Source organism: Macrobrachium nipponense, chromosome 19 (genome assembly GCF_015104395.2).
Source record: "Macrobrachium nipponense isolate FS-2020 chromosome 19, ASM1510439v2, whole genome shotgun sequence".
Taxonomy (NCBI): domain Eukaryota; kingdom Metazoa; phylum Arthropoda; class Malacostraca; order Decapoda; family Palaemonidae; genus Macrobrachium; species Macrobrachium nipponense.
This window is the reverse complement of record NC_061088.1, coordinates 43,942,038-43,968,564: the sequence shown is the minus strand read 5'-3', so window position 1 is coordinate 43,968,564 and position 26,527 is coordinate 43,942,038. Positions and strand designations below refer to the sequence as shown.

General features: G+C 37.9%; 1 protein-coding gene across 7 annotated transcripts in view; it reads right to left on the bottom strand.

Annotated features, from left to right (window-relative positions):
• The window catches only part of LOC135216684 (mitochondrial 2-oxodicarboxylate carrier-like), a 375,795-nt gene that overhangs the window by 14,609 nt on the left and 334,659 nt on the right, over window positions 1-26,527 (bottom strand). For all 7 annotated transcript variants that reach the window (XM_064252094.1, XM_064252120.1, XM_064252146.1 and 4 more), the window contains one exon: window positions 23,532-23,713. In XM_064252094.1, coding sequence (XP_064108164.1) covers window positions 23,532-23,713 — 182 coding nt within the window. The remainder of the gene's footprint in view (window positions 1-23,531; window positions 23,714-26,527) is intronic.

Here is a 26,527-nt window from a genome sequence, read left to right as displayed (position 1 = left end):
TCAAGGAGTGACTGAATTCACCTGAAATAAAACTTCCCCAGACAAACCCTCATAAAGGCTAAATGGCAAGGCCCACTACTTGTTGAGCTTACAGAAGCAGCAGACTCTCTCCACCATGACTTCTAGGATGAATCTTCAGGGCATTGCATAAAAGAATGGGTACTGATGCAATTGCAGTGCTATATCAGGTTGTAGTGATGAGGTTGTAGTGCCATCACCCTTCCATAACATGAAGAAATCTTCAGACTGGCCCATGAACAGTCCCTTGGAGGACACCTCAGAGTTAATGAGACCCAAGAGAGGGTTTCCTGAGAATATTACAGGCCAGATTTCAACTACAGCTTAGCAGGCTACTGCTGTAGTTGCCACTTGTGTAAAGTCACCATAAAAAAGGACCCCAGCCTACATCAAGCCCAGTTACAGCCAATTCCCGTGGTGACTGAACCATTTTCAAAACTCTCTTAGAAAGTAGAACCCCTACCAATGATGAAGAAAGGTAAAACTTACACATTCTCAATTAATGTACAACCAGGAAAATGTAACTTGCACCATTTCTAATTCTACTGAAACTTTTGGACTACCACAAGAGATACAGACAGATCAACACAGTGTTTTCTCGTAAAAAAATCTTTGAAGATCCCATGAAGGACCTAATAGTAAAACAGACTGTATCACCTGCTTATTATCCTCAGTTTCAAGGCATGCAGGAAATATTTCACATGATATTTTAAAAAGTTCTGAAAGTGTACTATTTGCCATGATAAAAACATAAGATAATAAGATGAGGGAGTAACACCCGTGTAGTCCAAGGTATATGATTTGGGACAGGAGTCACATGGGCTATCCCCTTTTCAATTAGTATTTGGGCATAATACCCACGGTCCCCTTTACCTACTGTGAAAGATCCGAATGTGATATCAAGAGCAGACACCTATGAGGTAATGTTAGACTTGCGATAATCTACCGCTAAGTCGGTTGGTTATGCACTTCCATACTCATTGGAGTGTCTTAGGGTTTGTAGATCACTTACGAAGTCGGTATTACTATCTTCTTTGGTTATGACGACGATGGGTTAAACTCATGATGATTCGGCAATGATGAGAGGTTCTAGTAGAAAACACGAAGTATAAAAAATACTTATATTCTCTGAGATTACATGTTGAAGTTCACAGGAAATATGTACAGGTCTTCTAATGACGATGGCTTGATCGCTTCTGCCAACGATGATGGCTAATTCTGTTCTGTTCTGACTACCATCTCGGTTACAAGTCATAAAGGAAGCAGACAGTAGCTCGAACATATGAACATACATACAAATGAGACACACTACTAATCACGTAGGCCTTTTGAATTACAGGTCGCGGTAGTTGTCTCAAGCAGGGAGCTTGGACTAATGTTTCAAAACAAATGAATGACTACAGATGACGGCATGTCATCTTAGCCTACATACTTTATCGTCTCTGGTCTGATCACATTCCTGCAAGCAATCTGGTTGACCTCTTTAGTTTTAGTTTTTTATATATATGGAATAACATTCCATATTTTTATTATGTAATCACTTACATAAAAGCTCGGTCAGCTACCAAAACCAACCACTGAATATTACTCAAGCTTGACTTGCACTTGACTTATAGGAGTGTGATACAGACACTGTGATACAGACACTATGTGAATATATATAGATATATGGAAAATACTTATAAGTAAAAAAAATTCATGGTGTACACAAATACAGATTCAAGTAATAAGATATAAAACATAATACGTATGCATATGACGATATTTGTAAATAATAGTGATCACGTGATATATACTGATACAGTTTTTCACTTCATCTCTTAAGATACATATGCTACAGAAAATACTAATGTACTCCGATAATCGCATAGAATAAAGACTAACATGATAAAAATCATATTTTAACTGATAAAAATTTCATATATGAATTGGTAAAAATTATTAATGTTTACGCTGATTGATTCGTTGATTTTTATGCTAACTGTTATATATCTGCAGTTTTTGGTAAGATAAAAGGTAACAGATTGATTATAGGCTACCTGATTTATTTATACATATGTATATGGATTCATATAATTATGATTAATATATGTACACTTAACCCTTAAACTCCGAAGCGGTAAAAATCAAAACCTCTCCCGAATGCTGGGGCCGGTTTGGAGTGAGCGCGGAAGCGGAAAAAATAATTTTTTCAAAAAATCACAGCGCGCTTAGTTTTCAAGATTAAGAGTTCATTTTTGGCTTCTTTTTTTGTCATTGCCTTAAGTTTAGTATGCAACCATCAGAAATGAAAAAAATAATCATTATCATATATAAATAATGCGATATATGATAGCGCAAAAACAAAATTTCATATATAATTGTATTCAAATCGTGCTGTGCGCAAAACGGTTAAAGGTAACAAGTTACTTTTTTTTTCGTTGTAATGTAAACTAAATTGCGATCTTTTTGGTATATAACACATTGTAAAACGATAAAAGCAACACAGAGAAAATATTATCACAAAATGATGCATGAATTCGTAACGCGCGGACGTAAAAAAAATTTTTTTTTTTTAAATTCACCATAAATCTAAATATTGTTATAGAGACTTCGAATTTGTTTCAAGATGCAGTTAAATGATGGAATATTATGATACTGTAAGAGTTTTAGCTTACAATTGCAGTTTTCGACCATTTCGGACGAGTTAAAGCTGACCAAGTCGAAATTTTGTAATAAATTTTTTTATATGTAATTATTTCGGAAATTAGAAAAGCTACAACCTTCAAATATTTTTCCTTTTATTCTACATGAAATTGCACACATTTTCATATATAAAACTCTATGAAATGCCTAATATGAAACGGAGCAAATTTTCCGAGAATGTGATGTACGCATTTCGAAGATTTATGGCGGAGAATCCGCGCGCGGAGGGAAGGAGTTTTTTTCATAAATTCAGCATAAATCGAAATATTGTGCTAGAGACTTCGAATTTGTTCCAAAATGAAGGTAAATGATTGAATATTACTAAAATATAAGAGTTTTAGCTTACAATTGCGTTTTTCGACCATTTCGGTAGAGTCAAAGTTGACCGAACGTGGTTTTTTTTTCTATTTATTGTGATTTATATGCAAATATTTCAAAAATGAGAAAAGCTACAATCTTCAATTATTTTTCGTTGTATTCTACATGAAATTGCGCACATTTTCATATATAAAACTTTATGTAACAGCTAATTTAAAATGGTGCAAACATTACCACAATTGCACACATGATTTTTTCGGAAGAGTTACCGCGCGGACATAAGGAAAATTGTTATTTTTTCATAAATTCACCATAAATCGAAATATTGTGCTAGAGACTTCCAATTTGTTACAAAATGAAGGTAAATGATTGAATATTACTAGAATATAAGAGTTTTAGATTACAATTGCGTTTTTCTACCATTTCGGTAGAGTCAAAATTGACCGAAGGTTGAAAATTTGTCACTTATCATTTTTTATATGAAAATATTTCAAAACTGATAAAAGCTACAACCATGGGTTGTTTTTAGTTGTATTGTGCATGAAATTGCGCACATTTCCATATATAAAACTTTATGTAACGGCTAATTTTAAAATGGTGCAAACATTACCACAATCGCATGTATGATTTTTTTCGGAAGAGTTACCGCGCGGACGTAAGGAAAAAGTTTTTTCATAAATTTTTTTTCACCATAAACGTTTTTTTCAAACCATAAATCGAAATATTGTGCTAGAGACTTCCAATTTGTTGCAAAATTAAGGTAAATAGTTGAGTATTACTAAAATATAAGCGTTTTAGCTTACAATTGCGTTTTTCGACCATTTCGGTAGAGTCAAAGTTGACCGAAGGTTGAAATTTTGGCACTTATCGTTATTTATATGGAAATATTTCAAAACTGATAAAAGCTACAATCATGAGTTTTTTTTGTTGTATTCTAAATAAAATTGCGCACATTTTCAAATATAATACTTCATGTAACGGATAATTTAAAATGGTGCAAAAATTATGTCAAAGTGACGAAATAATTTTTGAGATGTGTCACTGATACTTTTTAGTGCGATGAGAAAGAAATTCACGCTTGCGCGCCTGCGTAACGATTGTAAACAAAACGACGCCTTGATCTGTGAACTCCCAGCATCCCCCAAGGGGCGTAATTCAAAAGCTTTTGGCTGGTAGGCCTATAAGTATTTTTCCGCAAATTTAAAAAAAAACTTTTTTGAGTTGACGTATGGTACGTCCATTCGGCATACGGGAGACATTTTGACTTGACGTTTAATACGTCCATTCGGCGTTTAAGGGTTAATACAACTGATTCACATAAACGACTAATCTAAGTAATTAATCTTGGTGCACTTTAAATAGATTCCTAGTGCATACATGCAAAGATATATTTCGATTCTGTTATTTATAATCATTTATATAATAGATTCCTAGTGCATACACGCAAAGATATATTTCGACTCTGTTAGTTAGGACCATTTATATATAGGATACATGATACTTATATATATATAGGATACATGACCGAGGTTATACTACTACACATTTAACTAGCGTTCGAACAACTTTTCGTCCATTACACAGTTCCAGACAACCACCTATAGCCAAATGAAATGGCCAATTCCAAATGGTTAAAACAAGGGGAAATTTGCCTGGCAGGGTCTAACGTTCTATTTCGGCCTCATACTTGTTCTCTGCATCCTAAGCCACACGAATACGTTCGCGATGAATAAAATCATCCCCAGCACGAGTCCTTCGCCAGCAATGTAGAGTTAATTATCCTTCTGGTCATAATTGTCAGAAGTATGTCACTTTTGTAGTCGATTTCCGACAGCCGCCGGAGCATTCCGCATTAAAACAAGATTAACAACGGGATACGGGTGTCGGTCGAAGAAGTCCATGAAATAAGCTTGTTCACTTATGATGGTGCTTATTCCTTTCACATTGTAGGCGGTTGTTACTTGACTGCCGTCGTCCGCAGCGACGAACGATTTTTTGAAGTTGCGATGTGAAACTCTCGTACTGCAGGATACTGTAACCAGGTTCTGTTAATCAGCCTGCAAGTGAAATTATACTTGTCACAAGGGCAAAATAAATTCAGACAACATCAAATACGGGAAGGGAGAAAACCATTTAGAACCAGACTTAACCCACATGAATTCGCTGATATTTTATGGAATTCAAAAGAGTCAGCTGTACAAACTTTTTTATCCATGGCATTAACAATGAGTGAACCTATCCAGGTCTATGATGACTGTAAAAATATCCATAATTATAAAAAATAAACAGATATCAATACGAATCCCAAAGAAAATTCTATATTACTGGTAGTAAGTTACTAGACAAAGAAGTGTGAAACGGAGCTGTTTGTAAGATTGCCAGGCAACATAAGAGTCAAAGAGCATATTAATCATGATTCTGTATTTCTCTATGCTAACTGAAATTAAGCTGTGATACAATCCAATCTTATGTGCCCCTAACAAAAGTTTCATATTCAAATTTCTCGCGCGCATCCTCTGAGGTTAATTTATAGGCAAGAGATGCTATGAAAGAACCCAATATGTAACTAATTTCTATATAAACTTTGAGTTTTTTCAAGAAAATGTGACATTTTCCCATGAATGTGATTTACTTGAATTGTAATAGACTATTGTTGCAAGTAAATATTTCATATCCATGACTTGATACTTCTAAATGTCCGTTTACCAATGTCATAAGCTGAATTATTGACTCTAATTGTCTATGAGGGTCAGAAAAAATTAATTCATTTTGTTGTTATAGAAATTCTATTTGCTTATTTTGTTTATTAATTTTAAAACGATTGCGATTCCTTAACCAAACTTGCATTGCAATGCGGATAAGAATAGGTTATGGCTATGTATGTCATCATGACCTATGAACCACATGTGAAGTTCATGAGCTAAGCATTCCTCTCTCCAGTCAACCTGCTTTGCAAGCGCGAGACGACACACACAGATGAAGCCTGTGCAAGCAGATTATTGAGGTTAAAAGGAACAATGATGAATGGGCAAATGAGTCATGCACCTTCTAGACTGATGACCTCATCACCAGCTTAAGAGTTACGTTACTTGCTGTAATAAATACGACTTTAGTATAAATTGGGTATTTTTTGTTTTTAATACTCCACTCACACGAGAAGAATGTCTGAAAAAAAAAAACAGTACCAAAATTGAACAATATAATATTAGTTTCATGTTGGAAATCTGCATGATTGTAAATAAATGTAATTATGTTAAATTAGATATTCCTTATTCAAACTAATGAAAAAAGGTTTCCATACAAATTCTATATATATCATTTGCCCTGTAAGATCCATATAGGATTATTCCATAGATATACATTTTCACTTCTAGACTTCCTGACTTTAAAGTCTATTTTATTTTATTTTATTTATTTATTTTTTTTTTTTACTACGAATATAAATCACCGGGACAGACAATATGTCAGTAGGTTTTGATATGTGATTGAACTTTAAGCTTATTTGTCATTACTAAAGCGTTAAGTTAGAGTTCAAATCTTTACGCATATATATTTGAATATTTAATTAACCTATGGTTATGTTTTGCTTATTGATTTTATCGTGATTCCTTTTTTGTTATAATTTGTAACCCTTCCGACTTCTTACGGAGTGTATTATATCAACTCCACTTGTATCTATATTTATTTTATTTTTTGTTTATTTATTTATATATATTTTTTTATATCTATATTTGATAAATTAATGGATGGCTTGAATATGTGGAAAGTGTTCTAGCGGCGTACCGTATAAGGCTACTTGCAGTATCAATTCTATAGATACAAGATATGAATGATAAAGGTATTTAAATCCGCGAGAACCGCTAGAATCCAGTTCGGATCCAGTATCACGAATGTAACTCGTAAGACATGTCACTTTTTTATTTATCCGTTCTACCAAACCTATTGACTCTGGGTGATAAAATATATTATTGATTTTCTTAATGGAAAGGAATTCACACAACGATTTGAGGAGATTATTGATTTACACCACCCGAGTCAGATTATCATGTGTTGAATTCCATGTTTACTGATTTAGCACTCATAAATATTCTTAGCGCACTCATTGCGGTGTTTGTTTTTAGTGCTATTAATTCTATATAACGTGTCAAGGAATTATTAACACTAAGGAGTGTTTATTTCCTCTGTCAGACTCATAACTCTGTTAATGATTCTACGTGTATTCTTTCATTGATTGATTTGGCACGGGATAGGCCCTTAAACTGACAGGTGTCTTAGTGTATCCCTTGTTTTCATGACACGTGTTACAATTAGTTATGTGCTTTTTATATCTGTAAGCATTGTAGGCCAGTAAAACAGTGATTTGGCTTTCTGTGACATGATAGAAAACCCGGATGACGGAATGCAACCAGTTTAGGACGATTGGTATGAAAGAAATTATTACTCTACCTGGTCGTTAGTCACCTGCTGTGTTCTTCGGGTTTTCCTCGTCACGGACCTACATATGATATTACATTTGATTACATACTTCTGATACACATACTTTAAATATACTTTTGTTTTAGGGTTTCCATTCGAAGTGTTTATTGTTTTGCTTAGCTGCTGACCCTGTTTCCGTTCGAAGTGTTTAATGTTTTGCTTAGCTGCTGACCCTGTTTCCGTTCGAAGTGTTTATTGTTTTGCTTATTGCTGTTGACTCTTGCTTTGTTCAGTTTGTAACAGTTCTGCGCTCCAACCCAGCTATTCAATGCTCGCGATCTCTTGGGTTAATGAATTTTCTTGTTTAGATACGGTTTTAACAATAGGCACGGATGTTTCTATATCTTTTAGTCCAATTAATGGTTCTTTGCAGTATGGTGCGGGATTGCGGGATAATGCGTCAGCTATGATAATTGCTTTCCCAGGTAGATACCTTAACTTGGCTCCAAAGACCTGAATGATCATATGCCAACGAGTTCCTTTGGGACTGTGATTAAAGCTTTTAAAAAACTCGGTAAGTGACTTTAACAGGATAGCCGTAGATTATGAACTTGAAATGTACTAGTGAGCTAACGATACCTAGCCCTTCCTTGCCTATTACTGCATATTTACTTACAGAGGGCTTTAGTTTACGTGAATAAAAAGCTATAGGGAAGAACTGTTTATCATATTGCTGAAGTAATACCCCTCTTACCCCTTGGTCTGAGACGTCTGTTGCTATAAAAAAAATTCCTTATTTAAATCAGGGATTTTTAAGTTAGGTGAGCTGCATTATTCCGCTTTTTAAGATATCGAACGCCTGTTGATGCTTTTTAGACCATAATACATCTACCCTTTCTTCGTAAGATTTGTTAACCCTTAAACGCCGAATGGACGTATTAAACGTCGAGTCAAAATGTCTCCCGTATGCCGAATGGACGTACCATACGTCGACTCAAAATTTTTTTTTTTAAATTCGCGGAAAAATACTCATAGGCCTACCAGCCGAAAACTTTTCAATCACGCGCCTTGGGGGATGCTGGGAGTTCACGGATCAAGGTGTTGTTTTGTTTACAATCGTTACGCAGGCACGCAAGCGCGAATTTCTTTCTTGCCGCACTATAAAGTATCTGTGACACATCTCAGAAATTATTTTGTCACTTTGACATAATTTTTGTACCATTTTAAATTAGCCGTTACATGGAGTATTATATATGAAAATGTGCGCATTTTTATGTAGAATACAACAAAAAAATACTCATGATTGTAGCTTTTATCAGTTTTGAGATATTTTTATATAAATAACGATAAGTGCCAAAATTTCAACCTTCGGTCAACTTTCACTCTACCGAAATGGTCAAAAAACGCAATTGTAAGCTAAAGCTCTTATATTTTAGTAATATTCAATCATTTACCTTAATTTTGCAACTAATTGAAAGTCTCAAGCACAATATTTCGATTTATGGTGAATTTACGAAAAAACTTTTTCCTTACGTACGCGCGGTAACTCTTCCGAAAAAAATCATACATGCGATTGTGGTAATGTTTGCACCATTTTAAAATTAGCCGTTACATAAAGTTTTATATATGGAAATGTGCGCAATTTTATGCACAATGCAACTAAAAACAACCCATGGTTGTAGCTTTTATCAATTTTGAAATATTTTCATTTAAAAAATGATAAGTGACAAATTTTCAACCTTCGGTCAACTTTGACTCTACCGAAATGGTCGAAAAACGTAATTGTAAGCTAAAACGCTTATATTCTAGTAATATTCAAGCATTTACCTTTATTTTGCAAAATATTGGAAGTCTCTAGCACAATATTTCGATTTATGGTGAATTTATGAAAAAAATAAAATTTTCTTTACGTCCGTGCGGTAACTCTTCCGAAAAAATCATACGTGCGATTGTGGTAATGTTTGCACCATTTTAAATTAGCCGTTACATAAAGTCTTATGTATGAAAATGTGCGCAATTTCATGTAGAATACAACCAAAAATAATTGAAGGTTGTAGCTTTTCTCATTTTTGAAATATTTGCATATAAATCATGATAAATAGAAAAAAAACCACGTTCGGTCAACTTTGACTCTACCGAAATGGTCGAAAAACGCAATTGTAAGGTAAAGCTCTAACGGTCTAGTAATATTCAGTCATTTATCTTCATCTTGAAACAAATTCGAAGTCTCTAGCACAATATTTAGATTTATGGTGAATTAAAAAAGAAAAACTTTCCTTCCCTCCGAGCGCGGATTCTCCGCCACAAATCTCCGAAATGCGTACGTCCCATTCTCGGAATATTTGCTCCGTTTCATATTAGGCATTTCATAGAGTTTTATATATGAAAATGTGCGCAATTTCATGTAGAATAAAACGAAAAATATTTGAAGGTTGTAGCTTTTTTTATTTTCGAAATAATTGCATATAAAAATATATATATATAAAAAAATCGACATTCAGTCAACTTTAACTCGTCAGATATGGTCGAAAACTGCATTTGTAAGCTAATACTCTTACAGTATAGTAATATTCAATCATTTGTCTTCATTTTGAAAGAAATTGGATGTCTCTAGGACAATATTTAGACTTATGGTGAATTTTTAAAAAAAATATTTGTTTACGTCCGCGCGTTACGAATTCATGCATTATTTTGTGATAATATTTTCTGTGTGTTGCTTTTATCGTTTTACAATGTGTTATATACCAAAAAGATCGCAATTTAGTGTACATTACAACGAAAAAAAAGTAACTTGTTACCTTTAACCGTTTTGCACACAGCGTGATTTGAATACAATTATATATGAAATTTCGTTTTTGCGCTATCATATATCGCATTATTTATATATGATAATGATAATTTTTTTCATATTTGATGGTTGCATACTAAACTTCAGCCAATGACAAAAAAAAAAAAAAAAAAAAAAAAAAAAAAAAAAAAAAAGAGCCAAAAATGAACTCTTAATCTTGAAAACTAAGCGCGCTGTGATTTTTTGAAAAAAATATTTTTTCCGCTTCCGCGCTCACTCTGAAACACCTCCAGTACACGGGAGACATTTTTTTTTTTTTACCGCTTCAACGTTTAAGGGTTAAAAGTGCTGCTATGATTGAAGAGTTACATATTTACATACGATTGTAATACCCACTACAGCGCAAAAGTGCTGTACGTATCCCCCTTTTTCGTTAATAGGTACCGGAAAGTTATGAATAGCCAACACCTTACCATGGACTACTTTAAGACCTTGACTAGACACATAAAACCTAGATAAACATGTACGGTTTTAAAAAACTCACATTTATATATTTTACTCTCAAGATTATTTGTCTTTCTTTCTGTAGCACTAGCTCTAGTTTATGTGAATGTACTTCTAAGGTATTAGAAAAGATTACAAGACCAACCAAAGCATGTTGGTATCCCCTAAAAGTCTCCAAACACTATATTGTAATTGGGGCGCAACGTAATCCGAAGGCATACGTAAAAATTGATAATGTCCCCTGAGTGTGCTGAAAACGGTGTATGAGGTACAATCACTTAGGTAATGGTATCTGGTAAAAGCCTTTAAGTAAGTCCAAGCTGGTGAAAAATTTATTCTAACCTAACAGAGATAAGATGTCGTTTCCTTGTTTAAGCGACAGAAATCTACGCAGATACGCCAAGTCCGATCTTTTATGGCATGACGTTTGAGGGAAAAATTATATGGGCTTATTTGATTTCCTAATGACTCCTATTACTAACATTTTTCAACTTCGTCATTTATCTCTATTTTGAAATTTCATTGGGAGTCGATACGAAGGTATGTATATAGCTTTATGTTTGTCCTTAGACTGTTTTCTGTTAAATGACATCCGTTTTTCTCCCAGAGATCACTCGCTAGTGGAGAAACTTCCTGGTATTCAGATAAAAGATAAAAAAAAATTTCTGCTGAATCACCTCTGCTTGAATGACTTTACGGATATTACTTTAGATAGAGTATAAGAGAGATTCATCTACGACTGATTGGGCGTGATTAAAAATTTGTAACAATAAAAAAAAAAAATGCTATATTTATATGTATAGGTTTTGTGGATTACTAGATTAACTTGTTGCTGCGAGTCAACCGTGTCTAGGGGTTTGTTCGCGGAAATCGTTATATTTCAGAGTGTCAGGAAGGATTAAAATTTCAGATCCCAGCAAAGTCTTTTTACACGCACTAAGACATTCGAGGGTGCATGCGTCTCGAGATTTTGCGTGCAAACTGCGACTGCGGTTGTGGGAGAATTCTGTTGGGTCGTTGAACAATATCACGATTTATGAGACAAATGTATAGTTCCTCTATATAAGTTATTATTTGATTAACTCTGTCTTTTTTTTTTTTTTCAAAACGGATTTTAATATGTTTGAAGGTTTATAGAATTTTCCTTTGATAAACACGCCTTATTTTGCAGGAGGTAAGGTAATGTTTTGTATACACATAGATGGATATCTTACGATTACACTAGATACAGATCAATGTTTTTTATAACTATAGAGGTATCTGTAAGCGCTCGCTTATCCGGACTTCTCAATAGGGAAGTTCGAACAACAGACGGTGAGTCCGTAAGTACAGGATATTACGTGTACTAAAGGAATAAAACAAGATATTCTAATTTTTACGGCGCGTACAGTTGGGCTTCATCCACCACTACTTATAATAACTTATGTATTAAAAAAAACGAGAACCTGCTCTGATTACTTGATACGGTCGTGTGATTCATAGGGAAATTCCTTTTTAATTCAAAAAGGTATTGGTATGAAAAAAAAAAAAAGTATGGTATAAATGATCCAACATCGTTTTTCCTCTCGCTGAAGTCGCTTATGTGGAATGTGCTATGGTTTGAACACTCGGCAGATTTAACTGACCCTGACCGTTGACTAGAATCTAGATGACACAGTAACCGAGTCTGCTTAAGCACGATTAGTTTGATTCTGATATTTAGGGGTACTGTTTACCATCGGCAACGTATTGTGTTTTTAGCATTCTGTTGTTGGTTAGGTATAAAGCAACGAACGTATGAATGACGAACTATTAGGAATTGAGCGATTACTATTAAGACAAGTTATCTCTACTGCATTCAATATTAACTGTTTGTACTTGCGGTTGTTTACTTCATTCTTTCCCAAAATTCGAAATAGTGAGGGATCCAGGTCAGCGCATTTAGCCTAGTGAAAGTTTTTTATAGACATGTTATTCCTTGCAATCCAGCCGTTTTTTTTTTTAAAGTTAAGTTGAGTCATTGAGGTTCGATATCTTACGCATATAACTCAAAAAACTCAAGGCTAAAACTGCGATCGAGATCTTGCACAAGAGTATTTTGTCATGACCCGAAATAGTGTTACCTCTAATTTATCCAGATTTGTACGGGTGTTCCACTTGTTTTTGTGTGTTTTCTAATCACTACGGTGCCTAACGACCCTATCCATGCATCTGTATAAATACAGACGTCCACTGCGTAAACGCATATTCACTGTTTAATATGATTTGTTACGTAAAGGATTAATAATCACCCAAAATTATAAAATTAACACAGTATATGATTATGATATTTCAGGAGAACTTCTGGAAACAGAAACTCAAAGATAAAAACTCGCAGTAGCAAAATCTCAATGATGTAGATAATTTCTGTAAAAAAGTAAGATTAAGAATGTCTCGTAACTTCAGCCACAGGAATAACGAAATTCGACCTGCAAAGGAAACACTCAATGTTACTCCAAATGAATAAAAAGGTTGTACTTAGCTTGTTTTGTGGGAAGTTACGGTGTTCCGATAAGGACACACGGCCTTGGCCCTCCTTCTTTTTAGTGGATGACCTGGTTTGGCTTGAGTTTCCCCCGTGTGCGTTGTTTGGATGATTCGAGCCCTTGAAGATCCGAAGCTGCAGACACATTCGGTTTGTTTCTTGAAGTGCCGGAAATGCTCAATAACGATGTTTTCTTGAATGATTCTAATGAGAGGCGAAGCTTGCGTTGCCGTAGGAAAAGACACGTCGGGTTTGTTTCTTGAAGTTATTCACTACTGAAATTGCTCACTAAACAATGATAATAAGTTGCTTGAAGAATCTCTTGCTTTCGTCGTCGTTGATTTTTGATATGATACGTTATTTGTTATTCTTCGGAAGACGTTGAAGAGTTCTTGTTGTTTTCTGAAGTCGCTCACTAAACGATGATACTAAGTTGCTTGAAGAATCTCTTGCTTTCGTCGTCGTTGACTTCTGATGATACATTATTCATTATTCTGGTTTTTCTTCGGAAGACGTTGTAGAGTTCTTGTTGTTTTCTGAAGTCGCTCACTAAACAATGATACTAAGTTGCTTGAAGAATCTGTTGCTTTCGTCGTCGTAGACTTCTGATGATACATTATTCATTATTCTGGTTTTTCTTCGGAAGACGTTGTAGAGTTCTTCTGGTAGTCTGCCACCAATATTAGGGCTGTTGCCTTGTATAATAAGGCGCTCTATGAGGTAATGTTAGACTTGCGATAATCTTACGCTAAGTCGGTTGGTTATGCACTTCCATACTCATTGGAGTGTCTTGGGGTTTGCAGATCACTTACGAAGTCGGTATTATCTTCTTTGGTTATGACGACGATGGGTTAAACTCATGATGATTCGGCAATGATGTGAGGTTCTAGTAGAAAACACGAAGTATAAAAAATACTTATATTCTCTGAGATTACATGTTGAAGTTCAGAGGAAATTTGTACAGGTCTTCTAATGACGATGGCTTGATCGCTTCTGCCAACGATGATGGCTAATTCTGTTCTGTTCTGACTACCATCTCGGTTACAAGTCATAAAGGAAGCAGACAGTAGCTCGAACATATGAACATACATACAAATGAGACACACTACTAATCACGCAGGCCTTTTGAATTATAGGTCGCGGTAGTTGTCTCAAGCAGGGAGCTTGGACTAATGTTTCAAAACAAATGAATGACTACAGATGACGGCATGTCATCTTAGCCTACATACTTTATCGTCTCTGGTCTGATCACATTCCTGCAAGCAATCTGGTTGACCTTTTTAGTTTTAGTCTTTTATATATATGGAATAACATTCCATATTTTTATTATGTAATCACTTACATATGTGTATAACTTCAACAAGGATTGCATGAAGCCTGCCAGTTGCTCATGACTTATTGAGAGAGGCATAGAGTAAAATTAAAGCATGATAGTATACAGTATTGTGTGAAAATAATTAAGTTCAAAGCAGGAGATGAAGTGCTTGTCTTCCTCCCCATACCCTGGAAGTTTTCGGTTTGCCAAAGGTAACCTCTCAATTATCCAAATCTTCATTAGCTGACACTTGACATTATGTGATACCACCAGACTAGGGACCAAATATTTATATAATACATAAAAGTTTTCAAAAATTTTGGAAACCACTCTGATGGTTGGCAATGCTGTGCTGCCTAAGGAAATGTTGTTAACATTACACTCATGAGACTGAAAAAGGGTTGGGAGGTGGGTGTGTGAAGCCTGGAGAAGTTTCCAAGTTGGGGGATCAGATGTAGTAAGATTAATACAAACGTACACTGACGAAGGGTTGTTTTGGAAGGTGGGTGGAACAGGGAAAGTGTTTCCCTGGCTGGGAGGGGGTGGGAATGCAGTGTGGATGGGTGGGAAGGGGTAGGCAGGCGTTTGACTTATTAGCACTTTATTTTGTTTTATACACTGAAGCTTGTTCCACATTTTATTACAGGATATGCACAGTACTGTACAGGTGCTGTAGGAGGATTATACACTCCTGGCGACCCCCTCGGTGCTGGACCCTTCATCCTCGTTTCTGCCACCCGACAATCTGCCCTGCCTTCATCACTCTTCCACAGAGGAGGTGCCCTCCTAGTCCAATTCACTGAGCAAGGAGGATGGGGAGGGGATTGGGATTTGTGATACCCTTGGTACGGGGCCTCAGGTCACTCTGAGGCAGCTGGTTTTCTCTCAGGGCAACAAGTGGCCCCCTCCACTGAAGTCATCACTCCTTCTTCAGGTTTGATGGAGGAGCAGCCCTTGGACCTCTTGACAGCACGGCATTCTCTAGGCCTAGCGGGAACTACATCATTACAGGTTTTGCTGGTGCCCCTGGCTGCCCACGTCACTACCCATGGCATAAAGACCCCACCACCACCACAGTCACCACTCCGGCATTTGTGATGGTTCCACATCTGGTTTACTGCCACCTCCCGACTACCATAACAGTTTTGGTGGTGATTCGCACCACAGTATCTCTACTGGCACCTCGGGTTGTGGTCTCCCCCCCCCCCCCCCCCCCCCCCCCCCCTTCTAGGCTTCGTGACACCTCCAACCATCATCACTGTGTCGAATGTTCCAGAGGGCCCTGTTGCTCATTCCAAGGCACTGGTAAGGGTGGAGCATCTACCTGGATGAAAGACTTCTTCTTCATCGCCTTCATCAGCTGCCATCTCACCTCCTCCTCCTCCTAAGAAGTCTCGACATGAGTCTTCTCATGATCTGCCTTCCTCTTCTGAGGAAGTAGAGGGTTCTCTTATTGGCTCTCTCTCACCTGCAGGTGGAGGTACCGGCCAGAAGACACACACTAGGCCTTTAGTTTCAGGAGCAAAGGGAACAGGTACCTCAGTAACCACCCCCTCCACTACTGTGTTGCCCCCTATCTGCGGAGTGTGTACCAGACCCAACTCGCGAATAGTTGAAACCCCTATAAAAATGGTTAAAACTGCCTATTTTATTAATTAAAACTCAAGAAAAACCCATTCAAAATGCTTATATCTGGTTTTTTAAATAGTTTTATCACAAATAGTGCATTTTCTGGGATCAGTTCATGTCGGTACATGAAATAATCCTAAGTTCATTATTTCTAGGTAAATGATACTAACATATACCAGAGAAAAATAAATTCAGGAGGATGTCAGTATAACTGACTCGCTCACGATGAAATTGATAAAAAAACAGGACTTTGTGGATATTTCTGAAAGAAAACTATGAATAACGAATTGTCTGTGAATAATGGGTATATATGTTCTAGATGGAAATCCGCGAATCCAGAGTGTGCGAATACAGGGGGGTGGTTCACTGTAGACTGCAGAAGCACACTTCGAAGACTGGTGCTGTGCTGGGGCCTCGGTCAGACCGAGATACCTCAAATGTACAAACATCTTTGGAGGCTCGTACACTTGCTACGGACGGATGTTCCTCTCTCCATACCAGTAAGGGCACAGGACGAGAGAAAGGGAGGAGACAATCGGGTGCCTCGACACTCCCTGTCAGTACCTCCGCCGGTACTCAGCCAGAGGCTTGAACCACTATTGCAGTGCCTAGTCAAGCACCTGGAGAGGCAAAGGCGAGGTCACCTGTTCACATTCCTTCTGCAGGGCTTCCACCACAAAGGACTCTGGGGCATGTTGAGAGAGAAGCAAATGCTCTTGTCAGCAGGCCGCTTCCTCGACTCCTCCCAATTCCCCACTGTGTAAGCATGAGAAGGACAATGAGGCAGGTTCAAGGATACAGCTCAAGCCGGGGCCTCGGCTCAGCCGAGTACCCAGCCGGCCAGATGAGAACCACTTCCTTACTCTCGGGGTAGGACCTCGCACCAAGGCGACTCTCCGCAACCTGTATCACAATCATCATTGTATGATGATCGCATGCAGCCTGACCTCCTGGCAGATGGGAGAGGTGAGTGTGTCGGACATCCCTCACCTGTTCCCTCAACCTTCTGGGGTTACACTGGGAGTGTGACTTGAACAGGGATGCCTCCATTGATATTACAACTAGGAGTCCTGCTTCTCAAGCTTATACCACTTGCTTAGCCCTCGGACAAGATGCTTCTTCCTCCTCCTCTACCTTGCTAGAGGCAACTTTATCAACCATAGGAGAGGGCACTGGTGGCCATGTAGATTGACCTGGGTCTGGTCTGACTGGACCCCAGTCTTTCGCTCCAACAGTTAACTGCAGGGGCGGTCTCCCTCTCGCAGCAAGAAGTAGTGACCCTAGAGGCTACCGCTTTGGCAGCCTTCCAGGCAGTCGCGTGGATTGATCTGTGGTCCTTTACAGTGGCCAAGATTGCTTCCTCTGCAAGGGCAGGGGTCCCTGAGGAGGATTCCGCGTTTGCCAGACTATGCCAGTCTGGAGGTAGGGTAATTCTCTATATCACTCATCACACAGCAAACCTGTGGGCTAACCTAGTGCTGAAAAAGAGAGACTGTCTTGTCTCGCCTGACCAAGGGTTTGGGACCCGAGTCCGCCATTACCCTAAGGAATGGATCACTGATGGGTTCCTCCTCTCTCTTCCCTAGGGAGATGGTGGATGCCGTTGTAGACAAATGAAGGGTCGATGATGATAATCGCCTCATCCACCATGCAGTGACAAGGGTGTCTGGACCTTCGCACATTGCCAAAGCCCGACCTACGGGTCAAGCTCCCCTTTCCTCAGGCCCCAGTAAGGCTCAAGCTTTGTCTTCTTTCACTCAGAAACATCCCTTTCAGCCCTCCCCTTCCTAAGGAAAGGCAGGTAAGGGAAGCAAAGAGAAGAGGAAGAAAGGTAAACATTAGGGATAGTGTTTCCCTCTAGCTGCTGCCACCAGTGGAGGGGTCTGTCGTGCCATTGGCCAACTTGGCAGTGGATGTCCTTTGGGATGGGTATCTACTCTCCTTCGAGTCTCGGCCTCCCCTCATTGATCTCCCGGTCCATCTCCAGACCTATGTACACAGTTTATCAAAGGACATGGCACTCAAGAAGGAAGTGCAAGCCATGCTGTCCAAGGGTGCCATAGAAGTCGTCTCCAACAGATCACAGAGGTTTCTACAGCTGCCTCTTTCTGGTGGAGAAAACCTTGGGGATTGGAAACCAGTCATAGACCTCTCTTCCCTGAACTGATTCATTCGCCAGACTCGGTTCACGATGGAGAGAATGCGCTCAGTGCTCGCCTCCATAGGGAAGACAACTATATGCTAACGGTGGATCTGAGGGGTGGGTATTTCCAATGCTCATCCATCATTCCTCTCAGAAGTGCCTTTGCTTTATCCTTGGGGAGACGGTATTCCAGTTCAAGGTACTTTGCTTCAGACTCTCAACCACTCCTCAGATGTTCAAGAGAGTGTTTAACCTTGTCTCAGCTTGGGCCCATTTGCAGGGGATATGTCAGTTGAGGTACCTAGACGATTGGTTAAGTCCTGGTGAACTCCCACTCGCAGTTGCTTCAGGACAGGGATCGACTTCTCAAGTTTTGCCACACCCTTGGGATTGTGATAAACTTGGAGAAGTCGGATCTCATTCCTGAGCAGAAGATGAAGTATGTACCTGGGCATGTTGATTGATAAGGTAGCAGCAAGAATCTTCTCAGTTGACTTGTGCATCAGCAAGTTCAGGAAGGTAGAGTGCCTGTGCATGTCCTGGCCGAACAACCAGCATGGCAATGGCAAGTCATAGTTGGTCAACTGTCATCCCTGGAGAAACTGGTTCCTCACAGATGTCTCCACCTACATTCTCTCCAATTGAAAATGAGGGTACACTGGTCCCAGTAGTCTTGAGATCCGCAATCCTTCCACATTTCCCTATTGGAGGAGGTGTGGAGAGACCTGCATTGGTGGCTGGACAACAGAAGCCTATTGACAGGAGTACCCCTACATACTCCCCCTCCTTCCCGACATGCTCCTGTATTCAGATGCATCAACCGAGGGATGGGGCACATGCACATCTTGAGGAGTTGCTGACCTTGGGGATGTAGGATCAACATGACAGACACCTCCACATCGTCCTGGAACTCTAGGCGGCCTTCCTGGTCCGTCAAGAATTCCAAGACAGAGTGATGGGCACTCCATGGTGCTGATGAGTGACAACACCATGGCAGTGACATATGTCAACAAACAAGGGGACCTTGTCTCTCCACAGCTCCATCAGTTGACAATGGAAGTACATGAGTGGGTGGTGGCTCACTCAATGGTACTGTCAGGCAGGTACATTCCAGGCTGGGGGAATGTAGTGGCAGACAAACTCAGCCACCGCAATCAGGTGATAGGGATGGAGTGATCTCTACACCAGGATGTAGCAGAGGTTGTTCGACCTGTGGGGGCGACCAGTCATAGACCTGTTCACCACCCGGCACAACAGAAACTTCAGGAGTTCTGCTCAGTCTTGCTAGACACATGGGCAGCTGCAGAAGACACATTCCAAAATCCATGGGACAACCTCAACGTTTATGCCTTCCCTTAATTCTGTCTGATTCACAAGGTAAATTAGTAGGGTGCTGACCACCCCAAACCTAAGAATGATTTTGGTAGCTCCCAAGTGGCCTCAGGCCATTTGGTATCCCAACCGGCTGGCCCTCTTTGGTGAGATACCAAGAGAGCTACCCATTGGCACAACTTTCTGTCCCAACCACACACAGAATGGTACCATCAGGAAGTGCAGACTCTGGCTCTTCACGGTTGCAGGGTTATCCTTTGTCTCTTGCTATCAAAAGGCTTTTTGTGTCGCGCTGCAACAGAGCTGTCCAGATACCTCAAGAAGTCCTCTGTTATTGACAGTTCTCATCTGTTTTTATGTCTAAATAAACATATCTTGAAGCAATAATGCTGAAAATTTTCTAGATTGTTTTACTGACAATTTTGTTCATTGCTTGTATGCCACTGTGAACCACAAACTGTGAAAAAGACTGTAAAAAAGTCTGTATGACTAATTTAGGATAGGTTCAAGGGAGTTACAAGCTGTTCTTGATAGTTTTATGTATAATACATCTAGAAACGTTATTGCTAAAAAAGAACGTTTAGATCGTTTCATGGACAATTTTGTTCATCGCTTGTACAGCAATGTGAACAACAGATTGTAAAAAACTTCAGAGAGTCTATGAAAGATCCTAGATCGGATCCAGTTTGAGATACGTATACACTATTTCTGACTGCTTCACGTGTAAATAAATTTAATTTAAACATTATTGCTAAAAGAAATGTTTAGATTGGTTTAAGGACAACTTTGTTCATTGCTTTTATGGCACTGTGAATGACAAATTGTAAAAAATGCATGAAAAACAAATGTGAAAAGAATTTTATCAAAAGTATTTGTTCCCTATTAAAATATTCCGTTGACTTTAGCGGAAAAGTGGCTTCAGGAATCCAGATATTCCTGATTGTCTCTAGTCTCTGAGTCCAGAAATATTGTTCTTATGCTGTTTCCCAGACATTTTTTAAAAACTAAATGCTTACATCTCCAAGACTGAAACAAGATTTGTGCTTATTTAGTATCATATTTGTAGAAATAAGCATTAAAAATTAGAAGAAAATAACCTTCAATCATTAGGTATAAACAGTCATTTACTTTATAATGGGGCCTTAGGGCGTTGTCGCTCCCCATACATGCAAATATTAGGCAACACCTAAATCAAGAGAGAGCACAGTTCTATTCTTTCGATTATATTGCAAATTTCAGGGCACATTTCTTTTATGGCTAAAGGGTTTTAGCGCAAAAACCAGCTTTCTAACTGTCATAGTGTCACAGTTATTACAAAATAAGCAATATTTTTTTTCTTTTGCTGTTTTCTCAAAACTTACTTTTTTCAAAATTAATGCTTCAATATCCGAGATGACTAAACCAAATTTTTTTTAAACTTCCACAGCTTGTAGTATAACTATACGTATATCTATGATTACAAGTGGGGAAAAATATTTTTGAATTAGTTTTTTTAAACGAAAAATTTATATACTTGAGAGAGGAATATCTTTATTTCCCCACCTGTAGTTTTTCAGTATTAGTTGTTAACCCTCTTACGCCGATTGGACGTATTAAACGTCGAGTCAAAATGTCTCCCGTATGCCGATTGGACGTATCATACGTCGGCTCAAAAAAGTTTTTTAAAAATTCGCGGAAAAATACTTATAGGCCTACCAGCCGAAAACTTTTGTATCACGCGCCTTGGGGGATGCTGGGAGTTCACGGATCAAGGCGTTGTTTTGTTTACAATCGCTACGCCAGCGCAAGCGCGAATTTCTTTCTTATCGCACTAAAAAGTATCAGTGACACATCTCGGAAATTATTTCGTCACTTTGACATAATTATTGCACCATTTTAAATTATCCTTTACATGATGTATTATATATGAAAATGTGCGCAATTTCATGCACAATACAACTAAAAAATACTCATGATTGTAGCTTTTATCAATTTTGAAATATTTTCATATAAATAACGATAAGTGCAAAAATTTCAACCTTCGGTCAACTTTGACTCTACAGAAATGGTCGAGAACGCAATTGTAAGCTAAAATTCTTATATTATAGTAATATTCAATCATTTGCCTCATTTTGCAACAAATTGGACGTCTCTAGCACAATATTTCGATTTATGGTGAATTTATGAAAAACTTTTTCCTTACGTTCGTGCGATAACTCTTCCGATAAATTTTTTCGTGCGATTGTCCTAATGTTTGCACCCTTTAAATTTGCCGTTACATAAAGTTCTATATATGGAAATGTGCGCAATTTCATGCACAATACAACAAAAGACAACCCATGGTTGTAGCTTTTATCAGTTTTTGAAAATATTTTCATATAAATCGTTAAGTGCAAAAATTTCAACTTTCGGTCAGCTTTGACTCTACCGAAATGGTCGAAAAACGCAATTGTAAGCTAAAACTCTTATATTCTAGTAATATTCAATCATTTACCTCATTTTGCAACGACTGGAAGTCTCTAGCACAATATTTTGATTTATGGTGAATTTATGAAAAAAAAAAAAAATTACGTTCGCGCGGTAACTCTTCCGAAAAAATCAGAATTTTTTTGTGCGATTGTCGAAATGTTTGCACCATTTAAAATTAGCTGTTTCATAAAGTTTTATATATGAAAATGTGCGCAATTTCATGTAGAATACAACTAAAAATGATTGAAGGTTGTAGCTTTTCTCTTTTTTTCGAAATATTTGCATATAAATCACGAAATAAATAGAAAAAAAAAACCACGTTCGGTCAAATTTGACTCTACCGAAATAGTTGAAAAACGCAATTGTAGCTAAAACTCTTACGGCCTAGTAATATTCCGTCATGTTTCTTCATTTGAAACAAATTTGAAGTCTCTAAAACAATATTGTGATTTATGGTGAATTTTTGAAAAATATATTTACCTTCACTCCGCGCGCCGATTCGCGGCCGCAAGTCCTCCGAAATTACGTACATGGCATTATCCTAATATTTGCTCCTTTTCATATTAGCCTTTTTATAGAGTTTCATATATCAAAATGTGCGCAATTCATGAAGAATACAATAAAAAATAATTGAAGGTTGTAGCTTTTTCCATCTTCGAAATATGTGCATATGAAAAAATATATATATTAAAATTTCGACATTCGGTCAAATTTAACTCGTCCGAAATGGTCCGAAATCTGCAATTCTAATCTAAAACTCTTACAGTATCGTAATATTCAATCATTTGTCTTAATTTCGAAACAAATTGGAAGTCTCTAGAACATTATTTAGAATTACGGTGAATTTTTGAAAAAAATATTTTTTTGCGTCCGCGCGTTACGAATTCGTACATCATTTTGTGATAATATTTTTCCGGTGTTACTTTATTGTTTTACAATGTATTATATATCAAAATAATCGCAATTTAGTGTACAATACAACGCAAAAAAAGTAACTGGTTAGCTTTGACCGTTTTCTGCACAGCGTGATTTGAATACAATTATGTATGAATTTTTTTTTTTTCGCTACCATATATCGCATTATTTACATATGATAATGATATTATTTTTCATTTCTGATGGTTGCATTCTAAACTTCAGGCAATGACAAAAAAAGGAGCCAAAAATGAACTCTTAATCTTCAAAAGTACGCGCGCTGTAATTTTTTGAAAAAATTATTTTTTCCACTTCCGCGCTCACTCCAAACCAGGCCCGGCATACGGGAGACGTTTTGATTTTTAGGGCTCCGGCTTAAGAGGGTTAATAAGTGGTACAAATTCTAAGCGAATCCCCTCAATCATAAGGTAGAATGAAGCACTTACTTAATAATGGGGCCCTATGGCACTGGCACACCTCTTAAACCTAACATATATTATTATACTATATCACTCACCCTTCTTCTTTGTAGACTGTAGCAATAGACCCAAATGTTGATCTATATTTTATCTGGCCTGGAGTTGGCTGTGGCCCTTGAATACGGCTCTTTGCCACATCAAATGGTATGTTCACAAGGCAACCTAAGATTCCAGCTACCAGACCGATGAAGAATTTTTGTAGGTTTTGTTGCCATTTTTCCTAAAAAATTCAATAGTAATTACACATATATCAAAACACTTTTACTAAAACATACACTGAAAGTATCCAGTGACCTTCACGGGGGAAAACATTTACATCCAAATGCACATCTGGAGATAACTTTCTCCTAGCATAATTTCACATATCTAAATACTACATAAAACTAGCTGTCCACAAAGAAATGAGAGATAATAAGCAATCAAGCACCAAGATATCTGTGATGTATGTGTTTGACCATCATTCTTCATACTTGGCATGATAAATACTTTGTCAGCAGTTGCAGGAAAAATGGGAATAACCTCTTGCCAAAGAGAAAGTTTGCTTGAGTTATTAAAAATGCTCTGTATTGCTGCAAAGGCAATGGTACAAATTATTCCTTTGTTCCATCAACCTTGCTTTAGTACAGTATGTGAAGCTTTTCAAAAGAGATACCATACAACCAATTTTTCAAAGTGAGGAAAAAAAGACTCCAATCATTCTACATTCACACCTCCAAACATTCACAAGGCTTTTATTACTCAGAGGAGATACTATCTTGTCCAAAAGGAAGCCTGGGTGCTTACACAATCTTTAGCAGATTCAAAGGAGAAGGTATCTAGAGACATGTAGAATGAGGTAACCATAGTTTGTACACGAGACACCTCCCTCCATTATCTGCAATAACAAGTTATATGCTTACTTGATAACCGCAGAGAGCCTCCCAAAAAAAAAAAAAAAAAAAAAAAAAAAAAAAAAAAAAAAAAAAGTGTTCTTAAATGCATATTTGTGCTTACCTGTACTAATGAAAAGTCTTCTACCCTCTGGCTTCTGGGAGTGGGTCCTTTTCCGATAATACCTAAAAGCACTTACCAAGCAAAGTGGCATCTCATCCAGGTCAATTCCAATGAAATCTCAGAGGGAGAAAAACCACAAAATTTTAAAGCTCTCATCCATAAACTGGTTCTGAGTTTTGACACAAAATTAATAACAGAAGAGAAAAGAGAACCCTATACCTCAGAGTTCCAAAACAAGATAGGATAGGACATGCAACTCCTCCACCCTTTTTGCTATGACCAAAGCTAAGAGGAATACTCCTGAGGGTGAGGTCTCTGTCTGTAGCATGTGACAAAAACTTGAAAAGTGCCTTGATGAGGCTCCACAGAACAAGGGACATGTCTCATTTGGGAGACCAGAGATCCCAAGGTGGGTAAAAATTCTTCATAACTTCTCATTAGCATATACAACTCCACTGAAGTACAAAGGTCTAGCCCCTTAAGCTTGAAGACCTCTGACAAGGCTGAGATATAGCCTTTTACTGTAGAGACTGAAAGGAGCTTGTCTTGGTAAAGGTAGATCAGAAAGCCTGTGATCTGCTGAAAAGATGCTCTATGGCAGAGTTATCCAGACATCTCCCTTACAGCCCTGTGAGAAAACCTCCAAGCAGGAAGGTATAGGGGAGTGAACTTACATGTGGTACCTGCAAATGTGTGCTTGACATAGGAGGGTGGGCCAAAAAGGCAGGCAGCTCTCTCAGCACCTTGACCAGCAGTCAGCAGGTTTACATATAGCTGGGCTTTCAGCCAATGAGAAGCCACAGGAATCATCCAAAGTCCTGGGGTGATGAACTGTTGATCACGCTGAAGAGAAAGCTGAAAGGTGGGAACAGGTTGTAACCAGGTTGCCAAAAGTTGTTGGAACACATCTTCCATCATTGCTAAAGGGTGTGGTAATGAAGAAGAGAAAACAGGTGCTTTTTGTCAGGCCTGATTGAGATATATAAACCGTGGGGGACACCCATAGCTCAGTCTTTCCACTATTTCAGAATGTAGAGATCACTCAATCGCTATTACCCTAAACTGAAAACTAGGCTGATCTCCCTGGACATGTAATGTACTTAAACACTCAACTTGATAGCTTGGTGAAAAGCCCACTCATGCACCTGCAGCATCTGTACAAGGTCTGCAACATCATCGCCACATTCATTGATGTAGGCCAAGAGGGTTGTGTTGTCATTCATCAACACACTACTGGGTGACATCTAAACTGTTCTTTAAATGCCTGCAACACTAACCAAACAATCTGCACCTCCAGAACATTCATGTGCAGACTGGGTGGGTCCTTCGACCACACACCTAAAATGAATGCTTCTTTCAGGTATAAGCCCCACCACTCCTTCAATGCATTGGAGAACAGAAGCATTTCCAGTGGAGAGGAGTTCATAGAAATTCCCTTTATAGCACAGTATAGTTACGGTTTAACGTAGACATTTCGATTGGCAAGCTGATACTTTTAGAACATGTAAAGGTTATCAATAGGAAGTAGATAAAAAAAGTACCAAAAAATCCCACGACGCATTTTCGAGTTATTGAAAGAAAATAGCGGCCATTTAAGATTACCAACTTTCTCTTAGTGTTTCCTTAGTAAAGTCTAAAATATTGTGTTGAAAGGGCGAGAGCTAGTTGATTCTTGTGTTTCAGAAGTTGTAGAGTCCGATTTCGTTAAAATTGTTGTCGTTAAACTTAAGTGAGTGAAGCTATTGCATACTATTCTATTGATGATAGGAGAGCACAAAATTTCGGCAAGGAATATGTCCATTCAAATTACGAAAAATCCATCGTCAATATCACATTCACCTTCGATACAAGTCGTCTGCAGATATTTTCACCTTTTAAATGGCATCCAGGATTCATTATGTTACCCTCCATATTTTTTGGAACTTTGTAAAAATAAAGCAAAAAAGGAGTATTGTAACCCAATCACTGTCAACAAAGAATTTAAGAATATTCTCTGTATAACATTCCATCCTAACTTCATTCCTGCTGTACCTATTTTAAA